We start from the raw sequence: 13,954 nt of genomic DNA, 5'->3' as shown, positions 1-13,954 counted from the left end.
GGGTATGTTTTTACCTATAAGCTGGTCAATGACATATTGTACATTTTCTCCATTTCCCATTATATAAATGGTGATCATAAAGTCAAGGAAAGCCAGGGAATGAATTATCCATATAGCCCTTGTGCTGCTGTGACAATGTTGGCTCATAGACCTGACTCACTGATTAGAACATCCACACAGAAAACTTGTGTGCAAATTGAGTTTTCTGACCACTCTCACAGCTTACAGTTGTACTTGGTAGCCTTGTTCCTGACTTCCTGCAATATAGACTCCTGAATTGCTCTTCAAGACTGCTTGAGTAAAACGAGCTACGCTTTCAAATGAGAAAAGCTTACTCTTCTATCCCTCCACTATCCTTCTCACTTCAAATAACTGACCAATATCTACCACTCAAATTACTTTCATATAACACTATACTAATTCACCTCTAATCCTTTATGGGTCTCTGGAGTAGTGTGCTACTCGCCAAAAAAAACGCTTCAACACCCCATCAGGGGTAACAAGCGCTATATAAATACAAACCTTTTTTTCCCTCTTCTATCCTTCCGAATCCAAATAACTGACTAACTAATCCACCACCATTACTTTTATATTTCACTATACTAATTCCACACTAATCCTTTATGGGTTCTGGAGTAGCGTGCTACTTGCCGAAAAAGCGCATTGACGCCTCATAAGGGGCAGTAAGTGCTATATAAATGCAATTACAATACAATACATAGGATGCTGTGAGGGAAACAATGATCCATTCTCTTAGCAAAGTCTTACTTGCAGTCTGCCCAACTTTGGTACCTCTAGCAGTATTGAAGCCTATAAAATATAGTACCACAGACTTTTTCCTTCACTGTACCAATTACAAAGTACTGTCCAGAAGTTATTAAAAAAGCTTCACCTTCAATCAGTGTAGCTCACCCATAACAGTTTACCATAGTAGTATATAAATAGGTAGGCTCTACATTTGAACTGATACAAAAAGCTGTGCTGCAATACTTTAGATGGAGAATTAGGTGTTAACTCCATATCACCCACCCCTGCATGCACTGTTAGCATGACGCATGTGCTATGATCCAGTGAGCTGTATCCAGTGACGTTAAAGGAGCTCTGGGATACTATATATACTATACATAACAAGAAGAAGGGTGTAACCCACTTTTAAGCTTTGAAATCCAAATAGTTTATAGTTTGCTGGATTGTCTCATATGTGGTATGACGTTATCAGCTGATCACCTTTCAGGATGAGCTAGAGCCCATTCACATGTAGGGTAAGCATCAGTTCTACTTGAAAATATCTCTGTTGCTGAAGTTTTCAGAATAGCTACCTAGAGTTCATTTCACACATTTGCCTGACTTTCCTGCCTGGATTACAGAACAGAGAACCAACTAACATCACTGTATCCTCAAACTTTAATCAATCTGTTTTTCACTAAATGGAAAGGAGGAGCTTGCCATTCTATCCTGTGCTTTTGAATCTCAGTAAATATTCCACGATGAAGAAGGAATGCACGCTTACTAGCAATCCGTGTTCTTCATCATGAGTACCCTTTAACACTCTTGCCTTGAAAGAAATGTAGAGATAACCTCATCTGGACATTAGTGACATGCAGTCTAGTTATTTGAGATAAGCTTCAAAATTATCAGCTTCTCATGTTTTTGAGCAGTGCCCCTTGTGATAGCAAAACGGACTGGGACCTAACTGGGCAGAGCTGTTTGTCTTTATGAATGGAGTTTATTATGTGATATACATTTTCTCAATTTTATTATAAAAACTAAATGCAGCAGTTTATAGTCACAAGCCATCTGTTTCTTTCATTATTATTAAATTGAATGCAGTTTAACATGTAATATAATACCGTTTGTCAGCTTATTTCTAAAAACTAGCAGTTTATAGTTAGTTTATTTTGAATGTTATTACATTGGAATGCTTTAAAAGCGCAGGTAAATAATAATGTGTCTTTAGACAGGGATTTATATATTTGTTTAAAGACGGAAAGACACTGTTTTTTCTATAATCATTTCCCCTGATTCTATTTGTGGACGAAAGTAGCCAGTGTTCATTAATTAATTTAAATATCTTTGAGGTGAGGTAAGTGAACAATTCAGTAACTTTATATTGCTGTCACAGGCAGCAGTGTATATCAGTGGTCTGCAGCACCCCAGTGCAAAATGTTGAGATACCACAAATGGAGAGTACTCCAAAGTCACGCAGCCCTCCCTCTTAGAGAGGCTCAGATTTCACCTGCAATCAACACTGTCACCCCTGTAGGAGAGTCTGAGTCCATGCACAGGCAACTTCATTCATCATGGCTTTTTCAGCTCTGTGGGTAAGGTTGAATAAACAGTTTGACAATCTTTTTGTGTTTCTTCCTGTGTTTCTGCTGCTTTTGATAATTTGATGGACGAAGCAGTCTTCCAGCAACGTCTGGATGACCCACGAGGAGATGGAGAACCTGACAGCCAGCACTAAACCTGTGAGTGATTGCGCTGTTCTATAAAGGCCAGTCTCTGTAGTGTGGCTTAATGCTGTATATAAGCTAGTTCAATTGGTATGGCTGTATTTCCTGTCAAGCCCCGTCCCTATTGTATAACTGTGATTTATTGAAGATGAGCCTCTTTATGTGACTGGGACCACTGTGAGGAGTCTCTTTTGTCCTCGACGTGCAGCTTCTCCAACATCCCAAGAGGGTTATCCCAGAAGCGATATGACCTAACCTGAGCATCCTTATGCTTTTTTATAAAAAGAAACAGGGTTGTGTGTAAGTTGTCATTTGCAGGGTCTACTTTATTGCATGGAATTGTAATAGAGTCAAGTGTTTGCATCTTTTGCTGTTTTGTGTCATATTCAGATCAGTTATTTAAACATTGAAATATATAGTGTATTGGAGTTAGCGTCAATGAGGCGACTTTCATAATATGTTCAAAGAAGCAATTTACTCTACCCGCTTAAAACTAGCACAGCCAAGTGTTTCGAGAAAGCTTAAATAAAGCAAAAGTAAATTGTGCGATATTGCCCAGGAAGAGTCTAATCCCTCCCTACTCTAGTGTCACATGAGTTATATCCTTTCCTAAATCCTCTCTGTTTTTTCCATATCCAAGATGTGTCACTGCTCTGCAGATGATAGGCACTATTCTGAACCCAAATAATAAATATGCCTTCTCCATCTCTTGAATAACTATTGGTGATTCTTTTCGAAAGGATCCCCTTCTCACTTTGTTGGCTTCTTGAAACAGAGGCAACCCTCATCCCCCTCAGTCGCACATCAAGCACTGTTATATTTAAAGATGCTAAGGCTCAATCTCTATTCTATGCAGTGAACTTACTTCAGTTTATTTGTTCTCACTTTCACGAGGCTTTTAGCCATGTGAACATGCTGCTCTTTTAAGAAGACTAAATTGCTCTTCCATAGAACCGTAGAAGGCATGAGTAAAACATGTTACATTTCCTTCCCAAATGAGATTATCTTTACATTCCAACAGGAAATTACATCTAAATACGTATCCATTCACTTTGAGGCCTGTTACATATACATCAAAAAAAGTTGATAATTTCATGGTTTCCTTCTCAATCATCCTGGATAATTACATCATAATCTGGCCGGTCTGATCAGCTTCTGATTCAATACGGGACCAACAAGTGGATTTTTCCCTATCTCCAGAAATGTGCACTAAATATATCACCTACCATGATTTCTGTCCAAGTAAGCATGTGGGGAAGTAAGATTTCCTCACAACTGGAGTCTCATGTTGTGGCTGTTCTCAAAGAACAGGTCCCTGTGGCCTTTTTGTGTCTCTAGTAAATGGCATAATCTTTTGAATGAACCTATCCCCTTTGAACACTAATCCTTTTGGTATTACTGTGTCCCTAGAAAGGTCCGTCTGCTAAAGAGTTTCGTCTCCGAGTGAAGCTTGCGTACCTCTGTAAACAGCAGACACACTGAAAGGCACAGCCCACTGGCATGTTCTCTGTTAAAGCTAGTTTCCCCTGTGTGGCTGTACATAAAGTAAAGGTTGCCCCTAACAGGGCAGGAGAAGGAGTATTGTACATTTTACTTAACTTGCCTTTAGTTGAGAAATGTTTTGGAGTTGAAGGAAATATCGAATGATCCGTTAGCCCTCTGGCTTATAAATTGGTAAGCCTGTTGTACACTCATGACATCACAGAGTGATTTACTGCATGACATGTCATCGGTGTGTGACACTTGTTCTTGTTGGGGATACGTATTCAAGTGTGGGAATGTATGGTACTGTTCAGTGTCATTGTTTCCCATCAATACTTATAAATGCAGATTCCTCACCTTATCATTCTCCCCAGACCCTGGAAGCCCTCTGCCTTATATTTATGTGGGTGTTCTCCTTTTCTGTGCGAGTTGAAGCAGGTCTGGTGCTTGGTTCCTTCCAATTTCAGTGTTTTACCGAAAGCCTTTTGAAACTTATGAAAAGCAATTTCTTGGCAGTGTGCAGGGATGTTGCTTCTGAAGACATGTTTCACACACTGTGTTTGTGATGGTAGCAGATGTCAGTTATGGATCCACATGACGTCTGCATGTGGTGCCTCAGAACTAAACATGATTCCAAGTCATGTGACGAATACTCCCTGGTGCATCCCATAGCTTTCAGAAAGTGTGAAGCCAAATTGTGTCTTCAAGCAAAGTCAAGGGACTAGTAGAAAAAGAAACATAGGAAAAGTAAGTAGTTCTTCAATGTCCAAATGCCCCAAATCTTATGAGAGATCTGACAGTCACCCTTCCAAAAACCCTACACTGGCCTTGCCTTCCTTTTCAGTGGCAAACCTGGAGCTGATATGCTTTGAGTTCCTATGGCCATTATAGGCTCTGCAGCAAGTTTAGGGCTTCACAGCAGCCATGCTGCAGATAGTTAAAATGAATTCAACTCACTTTGGTGTGCCTTCTGGCCTCATTGACCCAACTGGTGCTGATTGGAATTTTAGCCATCTGACCCTCCCCTGATGCTGACTCATCTCTGACGAAGTCAGCCTGCTCCACTTGTGGCACCTGATTATCCATTTACCTCTCTGCCTCAGGCCTTGCATATCATTACCCTCCAAGTTTTTAACACAGCATACCACACTAGAGTCTTTTATACAGACATCCACATGCACTGTGAATCCGATCTCCTTTCCTGCAGCTTCGCCAGACAGAAAATTGAAAACAATTGATGTTGCAGGTTGGCAAGTTTTTTTGTTTTGTACTCCGGCACCACGTCCTTTAAATCCTGTGTGCCCGTTGAGTTGATAAAGTCACAGGGGCGCAGGTTTTTTTTCCTGTGATACCCGAAGAACTTTGCACAAGTGGTCCGAGGTATGCAGGACGCAGCTAAACAGATTTTATGTTCTGCTGTGGACACTACAAACTCAGTTGCTTGTGCAGTGGGCACTGGTATTATTATAAGACTCTACGCCTGGATGTCTGCCTTTAGGTTTTCCGGAAAAGTCCATGCTTCATTAATGGATATGGCATGTGGTTGGAGCAGACATTTTGGAGAAAAGACCATTGCAGCTCTTGATCTTTTCAAAAGCTAGGAATGAGCTATAGCCCATTCCTTGGGATTGTTTACCCTGGCTCCCCAATTACACCAACAATAAAGGAGGTTGTGGCTTTTTACACAAGGGGCATCTCTTTCTCCCAGCGGCAGGCATTGCAGCCCATTCATTAATCCAGGACAGTAATAGCATCAATTTTCTTTCTATTCGTCTTCAGACAACTATTCCAAACTCATTTAGTTTGCATTCAAATTAGCATCAGGGTCTGTAGTGGGCCAGATAGACATTACCTACTCGACTGCACTTCAGACCTATGTTGCATTGGTTTGGATGGAGTATTGCCTTGCCTTTCTGTGCACCTCTCATCTTAGTCACCTTCTCCTCACCCCAGTGCCAGAGAACCATGCCAGTATCCTTTCCATAGGATTGTTGATATAGCTTTCCAAGCGCAGTATTGAGTGAGGAATTGGCTGCTACGCATATTATTACTTCCTAGTGCACGGGAAGGAAGGAGGCTTTAGACCAATATTTGACCTCAGAGTTATTTGTTCTTTAAGATGGACAAATTCAGGTTAATGACCCTGGCTCATATTCTTCAGAACTTCCTCCAGGAGGATTAGATGGTATCTCTGGTCCTGGAAGTGAAGTTTTTATGTGCTAGCCCTGTATTCCCACAGGAAGAATTTCCACTTTGTGATGGGATCAGATAGCTTCAGTTCATCTTCTTCCCTCTCGGCTTTAATCAGCTCCTCAGGTCTTTACGAAGATTGTATCAGCAGTCCTGGCCTATCTTTACATGTTGTGGATATATGTATTCGCATACCATGACAATTGGTTGGTGATGGTGGGTTCCCCTCAGCTAGTTTCGGACCACATGAAGAAAATTATATTGTTGTCCACCTTGTGTTTTTATCAAGTCCAAATCTCGTCTTTATGATGCAGGTCGCCCTTTATAAAGTTACACGTGGACGCGGTCACCTTGAATGCTTTTCCCCTCCTGTACAGAATTTAGTTCATTCAGGCAATGATCCCAATATTTCGGATAAAATATATTGTTATAACTTTAATGGTTCTGGGGCTCATTGGCCTGCTAGCATCATGCATCCTTTGGTTACCCTAGCTCGGTGGTACATGCAAGCCCTTCAGTGGAACTTGCTCTTGCATAGAGCCCAACATTAGAGAAGCATCTTGCACAAGATATGTATATCAAATTGGGCAGTTCAGGAATTCTAGTGGTGGATCAAAGACACCAGTCTGACTTGCGGCAGTGCTGTATTTTTCTCCTCCAGAAGTCACTGTGGTAATGGATGCATCGTCTCATGATTGGAAACTCACATGAATAAAGAGAGATCATTGACTTCTGGTGCTCAGCAGAGCAGCACTACCACATATCTTCTGGATCTGTGTGCCATGCAAATGGGTCCTCTGCCTGGAGGTATTGAGGTTGTGGCATTCACTGACATTTGACAGGATCTCCCTGATGGTCAGTTTTTTTAGTAGGCTCCCTCCGCATCAGAAAAGAAGCTCAGCAGATATGATAATGCTGGAGAGGCATGCCCTTTAGGCCACCTATCAGCACTCACTTGCCAGGTTTTTGTCATCTAGAGATTTCCTTTTCAAGGATCTCTAGGAGCCAGGGTACCCTGAACTCCTGACGATGAGCTTATACCCTCCACTGTGTCGGCTTCTACAGGTGAATCTTTGATCACAACCACAGTGCAGAGTTTTGCACCGTAACCTCCATAATCTCCACTTGCATGTTTGGAAATTGACAGGAATCAACTAAGAAAATTCAATCTGCCTTCTTAGATGATAAAAGTCATTCTTGCTGCTAGCCATGACCCCACCTAGTTTGTACATTCATGCTTTGCGCTATAATGTTCTTCTGAATTAGAGAGAAGTTAATTGACCCTCTACAGGCAAAACGTTTCTGTTGTATTGGATATATTGTGTTTGGCATGGAAACGCAGTGCTGTAGGCAAGAGCTACTTATTGAGCCTTTCTTCTTCTCTGATCACCTTTTACTCAAATCACTGGTTGGGATTAGTTTTTTAAAGGGCACTCCGATACACCCCGAGGTACCACAGTTGGACGTTACTTTGGCTCAAGCCTTTTCTATGTGTGCTCCCCTAGCACTATAACTGTACTCTGAGGTTCTTGACCCTGAAGCCAGTACTTCTATGCGTTATTGAGCTACACACTTTGTAATTTCAGCCATTGTATATTCTATTTACCTTTTTGCCTTGCAAGCGGATACTTGGGAACTAAGCATGTTTTCTTCCAAAAGTGTCGTCCTTTCACTTAGGGCAGACTATCACACTTCTTGTGTTCTTTTCTCCACCGCTAAAATGGGTCGATCTGCTTTGTGCCCTTAATTTCTATATTGATGAGACAAAGGAACATGGTTGATAATCAACTGTTTGTGGTAGTGTGTGTTGCAAAGAAGGGAAAAGCACTCCAGGAACTAACATTATAAAGATCTATTGTCATTTGCATTTTATCTTTATTATGCCTTTGCCAAAAAGGCTGCTTCTTAAGGGCATTCAGGCCTATTCCATAGGGCGAAAACTGCCACTACAGCCCTAGCATCGGGGTTTCCAGTATAGGAGTTTTTCCAGATGGCCACATTGGCATCTCTCCATACTAAGCACTACTGAATCACTTCTCCCTTCTGCAGGGAGCGCCCTATAGACATTACGGATGTAGACCTACTTCTCAGACACAATTCCCAAGAGGGCACCAAGATGTGTTACGGATTCATAAACTGATTAACTTTGGGTTAGAAGTATTCGCCAGACAATTAAGTTAAACTGCAGATTCTTCATTGCCTTTCCACCTGCCTCCTTGTTCTGTGGAGTGCACTTTTGAGAATGATAAGGTTCCAAGTTAGTTTTCGCACACTACCCATTCAAACCCAATATTGTCAGTAACACTTTTTGTCTGAGTATGGAAAAATAGGAGACAGTTGACGTTGTGGTTGGCACCTATATGCTGCTTGGTGTTGTCATTTCTGGAGGTGGAAAGGAGCTGTGACCAAGGCTGATGGTGCCACCCTCCAATGCACATGAGCTATTACAAAAGCTTTCCTGATATACTCTGCCACCTGTGAAGATTCACAAGGTGAACAATCTGTGGTTAGATAGAGTAATCACCAGAATGCTCTTTACCAAAGGTAAGTAACTTATTCTTCTTGTTTTTAAAAGTAATAGCCATGGATTCTGAATGCACGGCTGATGTGTCCAATCCTCTACCAGCTCCATTGACTTACCCATTTTACCCTTTGATCTGTTGCTTTCTCTCTCATATTTTGTCTTCCAGTTTACTACTCTGCTACACATATTCTGTCCTCTGTCTATTTCCCTTTTTTGAGCCATCACTCTTATTTCTTGCTATATAATTTTCTCTTTTGCTTTTCATTCCCTCCTTACTCTTCACTCTGCCTTACACTAGTCCTCCTTCAGCCTTCTTCTCCGTTTCCCCGTGCCCTCCCCCCTCACACATCGGTTTTCTTTACCTCCACTCTCACCCTTTTCCTCTCCCCTCCTTTTTCTCTCTACTTTTCTCCATTTGGCCCTTAATTCCTCTGTCAGGCCCTCCTTACTACCCATAATCCATCCTTATACTCATCGGTCTCCCGACCTCATGCTCATTCTATCCATTTTTTCCTCCTTCCTTTTTATCTCCCCCTTTTCAAGTCAACCCAACCATTTCCCTATTCCCTCAGACCTGTTCTAGTTCCCCATCTACACACCCCCACGCTCTCCCTCCTCTCTTCACTCTCCTCCTTCAGGTCCACTCCCTTTTGTCTCGCCAGTGACAACAGAGGGTCTGATGGGAAATTTCAAGTCGTGCCATAAAGAGCACCTTTCTAGGGGAAGCCTGTAAATAGCAGACAATCTGCAGACTAAGGAAATGCAGCACACCGTAGCCAAGCCTTAAACCATCAAAACACACTCACATGGGAGAATGGAAAACAATAAGACTCATCCCCTACCTCTTCAGGACTCTGTCCGTTGGAAAAATCCATAACGAACACACAGGGCAGAGATACACTCACATGCCCAAAGTGACCTATCTGAATTGAGTACCCATACTCACTAGCATTATTGGAACCGGAACTGTCATCATAGGACTTGCCCATTGGTAAATCTTTAAGCAAAAAACAACAATCTGCATATTATGGACTTGAGGCACTGCGAGGGGTTAGTGGAAGATTGAAAGACTTGGCCCTTTTAAGGGTCCTTGCCACTGAAAAGCCAGCAGACAATAGCCTGTACTCTTGATCATGCAACATCACCAAGAGGACAAGGAATTGGGAAACACCCTCCCTCCAACTGTCTCTCTCCCGCTCTGTTTCTTACTCTTTCCATGCTGCTTTTTTTCCTCTGCTATCCGCATTGCTGTTTACTCATGCCTTGCTTCCTTTGAGCACGCACTAACCTCTTACTAACACGCCTTTTCTCACTTTCTCCTTTTGACACCATAACCTTTAACCTCTGGCAGGAGACCAAGGAGATCAGCTGGGAACAGGTATGAACATTTGAAATGATGTGATGTTAAAACTAGTGGTGTGCTTAGGAGATGTGTGGTTTTGTTTCTCTTCCAACCTTTGGAATTGGCCAATGCTTCTGTATCAAATTTTATCATGCAGATTGAATCTGATGCTTAATTTTGCCTTATGGCAGGGTATCGGGTGCCTCTGTGCTCACTTTTCAGACAGGAATTAGTGCAACAACAGTGATGTTGAGACTGGGGCAGCCCCTGTTATTCGGCAGTAGTAGTACTTGCGTTATGCTGCTGGGTAGTTACATAAACAGTGATACTTGATAGCCACTTACTTAACATATCTGCACTTTGCAAGATGTATATGATATGGTATGTCTAATGTGTTATGTTGGCTTTTGATGTACCCTGTTAGAGCAAAATATTATTGTTGCTTACATGGCCATTATCAAAATAACCCCTTGGCAGCTAATCCTTTCCCCCTAGAATGCTAAGCCCTTCTCCCTAGAACGCTCAGCCCTTCTCCTTAGAACGCTAAGCCCTTATTTTTCTATTTGGGGTTGTTCGAGCATAGACCTCCATAACTTTTTTTCCACATAAGGTATCCACGTCAAATAGGCATTCCTTTTCTTACCAAAGGTGCCCAGGGTTTGTTGATTCCCCTGGAGGGGACTGGAAAATAGACAAAATATGGCTACATTTGGGGGATTTTGTGGGAAAATAGGAATAAAATGCCCTGCAAAAAGTGTCTGTTTTTTTTTTTCTCCTAAAATTGGCACCAACGAAGGGTTTGCTTTGCGAAAGTCACCATTATCCCAGCTTTCAAGAACATGCAGCGCTAAATCAAAAAAACAAATTTTTACCTCAGGAGGCGGACATTTTTCCTAATTTTTGTACTCTCAACCTACTTCCAGTTTGTGGTAGAAACCGTGGTGATACCCATAGATTTCTGAAAAGTAGACTGTATTCGGAGTTCAGCAAGGGGTCATTTGTGTAAATCCCTCAAGGTTTTTCCAAAACAACTAACTGTTGAAATAAAACAGTATTGAAAATTAGTATTAAGAAAACCTCCAATGTTTTCATTTGTAACTTCTTGTCACGATGGCTGATTTACAAAAGCAATATTCCATGATGTCCTCTAAACCGTTCTGGTTACGGAGATATATATGATTTGTTAGTTTTCCAAGTACCTGAGGTACCCACAGCCAACAAGTGAACTCCATCGTGCTGTGGTTTTTCATTGTTTGTCGGGTATAGAGCAATTCATTTGGTAAAATATAAAGACTGAAAATAGTTGTCAAGGAAACCTATGTATTTCTGAAATGGAGACTAGATGCACCATTTTGGAGCAGTGGTTATTTGTACGTCTCTAAATTTTTGAGTACCCATACTAGCATGTGATTTAGAGGGCATTTTTTCGAAATTTCTTCTTTCTTACATTTGGAAGGAACAAACGCAGGGTAATACAATTGGTTATAACACATGTTCTAATATTCTGTATTCCTGCATGTCTGACGATAAAAATGGTACTTCACTTATGTAGGTAGGCCTAGTGGCTATGACAGGAAAAGGCTCGAAACACAACATGGGCACATCACATTGTTTTCATTGAAAACTGACCCTTTCTTTTGTAATGTTGATAGCTGTGGATTTTTTAGCCAGCACCTAGGGAAGCCTAGCAAACCTGTGCATTTTTTAAAAACAGACACCTGAGGAGTCCAGGGTGTGAGTGACCTGCTTGGCTCTCGCCAGTTTTCATACCCAGAAGTCCATGAAAACCTCCAATTTTGACTCAAAACACACATTTTCCTCACATTTCTGTTAAGAAAAGTTCTGGAGTCTGTAGAGAGCCACAAATTTCCAACCATTCCTCCAAGCCTACCGATAAAAAATGGTACCTCACTTGTGCTGGGGGGCTAGTGTCCACGGCAGGAAAGGTCTCAAAATGCAACAGGGACACATCCATTTTTCCACTAAAAACAGAGCCTGTTATTTTGTTTTTACAATGTGGCTACCTGTGGATTTTAGGCCCTAGCCCAGCCATTGCCTAGGGAAACGTTGAAAACCTGCACATTTTTCAAAACTAGACACCTAGAGGTATCGGGGGGTGGGGTGACTTCTGACTCTGACCAAGTTTTCCTACCCAGAAGCCCTTGCAAACCTCAAACCTGGACTAAAAAAACACATTTTCCTCACATTTGTATGATGGAAAGTTGTGGAATCTGAAGAGAGCCACAAAATTACTACCACCTACCATTCCCCCATGTTTCCCAATAAAAATGGTTCCTTACTTGTATGGGTAGTCCTAGTGCCCGCAACTGGAAAGGCCCCAAAATACGAAGTGGAGACATCAATATTTCCTGTAACAAAAATGATCTGTTTTGGCAATGGGGGTAGCAGCGTATTTTTTAGGCTGGAGATGGACGGCCACCTAGGAAAATCTACCAAACCCACACATTTCTGAAAACTAGACACCCAAGGGAATCCAGGTGTTTTTACCCACAATGCCCAGCAAACCTCAAACTTTGCCTAGTATTGCACATTTTCCTTGCATTTCTGTGACGAATCCACAAAATACCTAGCATCATGCATTCCCCCACCTATCTTGATAAAAACGCTGCCCCACTTGTGTGTCTGGACATAGTGCTTGCGACAGGAACAGATCGAACCATGATCTATGAGTGTCCCTTTGCTAGGGCTCCCATTGACCTCAGTTTTAATCTGTTCCCTTTTGAGGGCAGATGTGGAATGTTTGATGTTCTTGTGAAGGCGATTGTTCCTCTTGCCTTTTGTAATAGGTGAAGTGATGGGCATTGCAGGGGTAGGGACTATGGCAGAAGGCCTTTCTAAGCCGAGTCGGGGCAGTCACTATTTTTCTTGGATACCCTTAAGTGGGAGGTGTCTCGGCAGTAGTATGACTTGTGGGTACTTCCTGGTATTTCAATTGCCTTTCCTTTCAAGGTACCAGTCAGTAGTTCCAAACCATATAGTAATGTTCCCAAAACTTACTGTTCGAGGCATATGAGCTGCAGATTACACACTTTTGCACTTTTGCATAGATCAACATCTGGTGTTGGGCCCGGATGTTTGCAGTTTGTTTTTCCTCTTGGAAAGTCTTTGGAAGTCACGAGGTCGGTGACTCCTCTTTTGGATCGTATTGCGCATGGGCTTCGGTTCCATCCTCAGATTGTTTTTTTCCGCCATCGGGCTCGGATGTAATCTTCGCGCTCCAGTTCCGAACATTTCCAGTTCGACGATCGAAGCGGAATCCGCACCTCGCATCGCGGTATTGTTTCGATCGCGATCTCAAATCAACGCACCTTCTCATCGACAAATCTTCGGTTCCAGTCGTCGACGGCGGCCTTCGGGCCTACCCAAGCTCCGGTCCTGGCTGATGGAAAGAACTCCATTCAAGAAGTGCCCTCGATGTGGGTCCAAATTCCCCACACCGATCTTCATGAGGTATGCAACCTCTGCCTCTCCCCTGAACACGAGGCTCGAGACTGTCCGGCCTGTAAGTCTTTCAGATCGAAAAAGACTATTCGGGACCGAAGAGCCAGAAGAAACATGGCACACTCCTCGACCTCCGTTCCAGTCGATATCTTCGGAGACGACATTGAAGATCTGGGACAGCAGCCCACCGAAGAGGACCTCGTCAGTGCTTCCGAGGCCGACGACTCAGATGTGGAAGACATCACTCCGGCTCAGAGGGTCGTGCCTTCGCCTCCGGGCCTAAGCAAGACCAGAGACACTGCTTCACACACCCCACCTTCGGGCCCGGTGAAGAAGCCAAGTAAGCCTTCCAGTGGCTCGGGCTCGAGCCAGCCTGCCAGCGGTGCCGAGAAACACACTTCGGCACCGAAAAAGAAACCAGCCTCTACCTCGACACCGAGCTCCGCACCGAAGCCCTCGGGGTCGAAACCTAGCGCTTCCGTACCAAACTGGCATGGACAA

General features: G+C 42.7%; 1 protein-coding gene across 9 annotated transcripts in view; it reads left to right on the top strand.

Annotated features, from left to right (window-relative positions):
• Positions 1–13,954, top strand: part of PPFIA3 (PPFI scaffold protein A3) — a 966,668-nt gene that overhangs the window by 639,012 nt on the left and 313,702 nt on the right. For 4 of the 9 annotated variants that reach the window (XM_085616258.1, XM_085616259.1, XM_085616263.1 and 1 more), the window contains 2 exons: positions 2,403–2,468; positions 10,001–10,027. In XM_085616258.1, coding sequence (XP_085472384.1) covers positions 2,403–2,468; positions 10,001–10,027 — 93 coding nt within the window. The remainder of the gene's footprint in view (positions 1–2,402; positions 2,469–10,000; positions 10,028–13,954) is intronic. The other 5 variants (XM_085616264.1, XM_085616257.1, XM_085616261.1 and 2 more) reach the window with 3 other exon arrangements.

The sequence above is a fragment of the Triturus cristatus genome, chromosome 7 (genome assembly GCF_964204655.1).
Source record: "Triturus cristatus chromosome 7, aTriCri1.1, whole genome shotgun sequence".
NCBI classification, from domain to species: domain Eukaryota; kingdom Metazoa; phylum Chordata; class Amphibia; order Caudata; family Salamandridae; genus Triturus; species Triturus cristatus.
The sequence above is the reverse complement of the archived record's forward strand: the minus strand, read 5'-3'. Positions and strand labels throughout refer to the sequence as shown.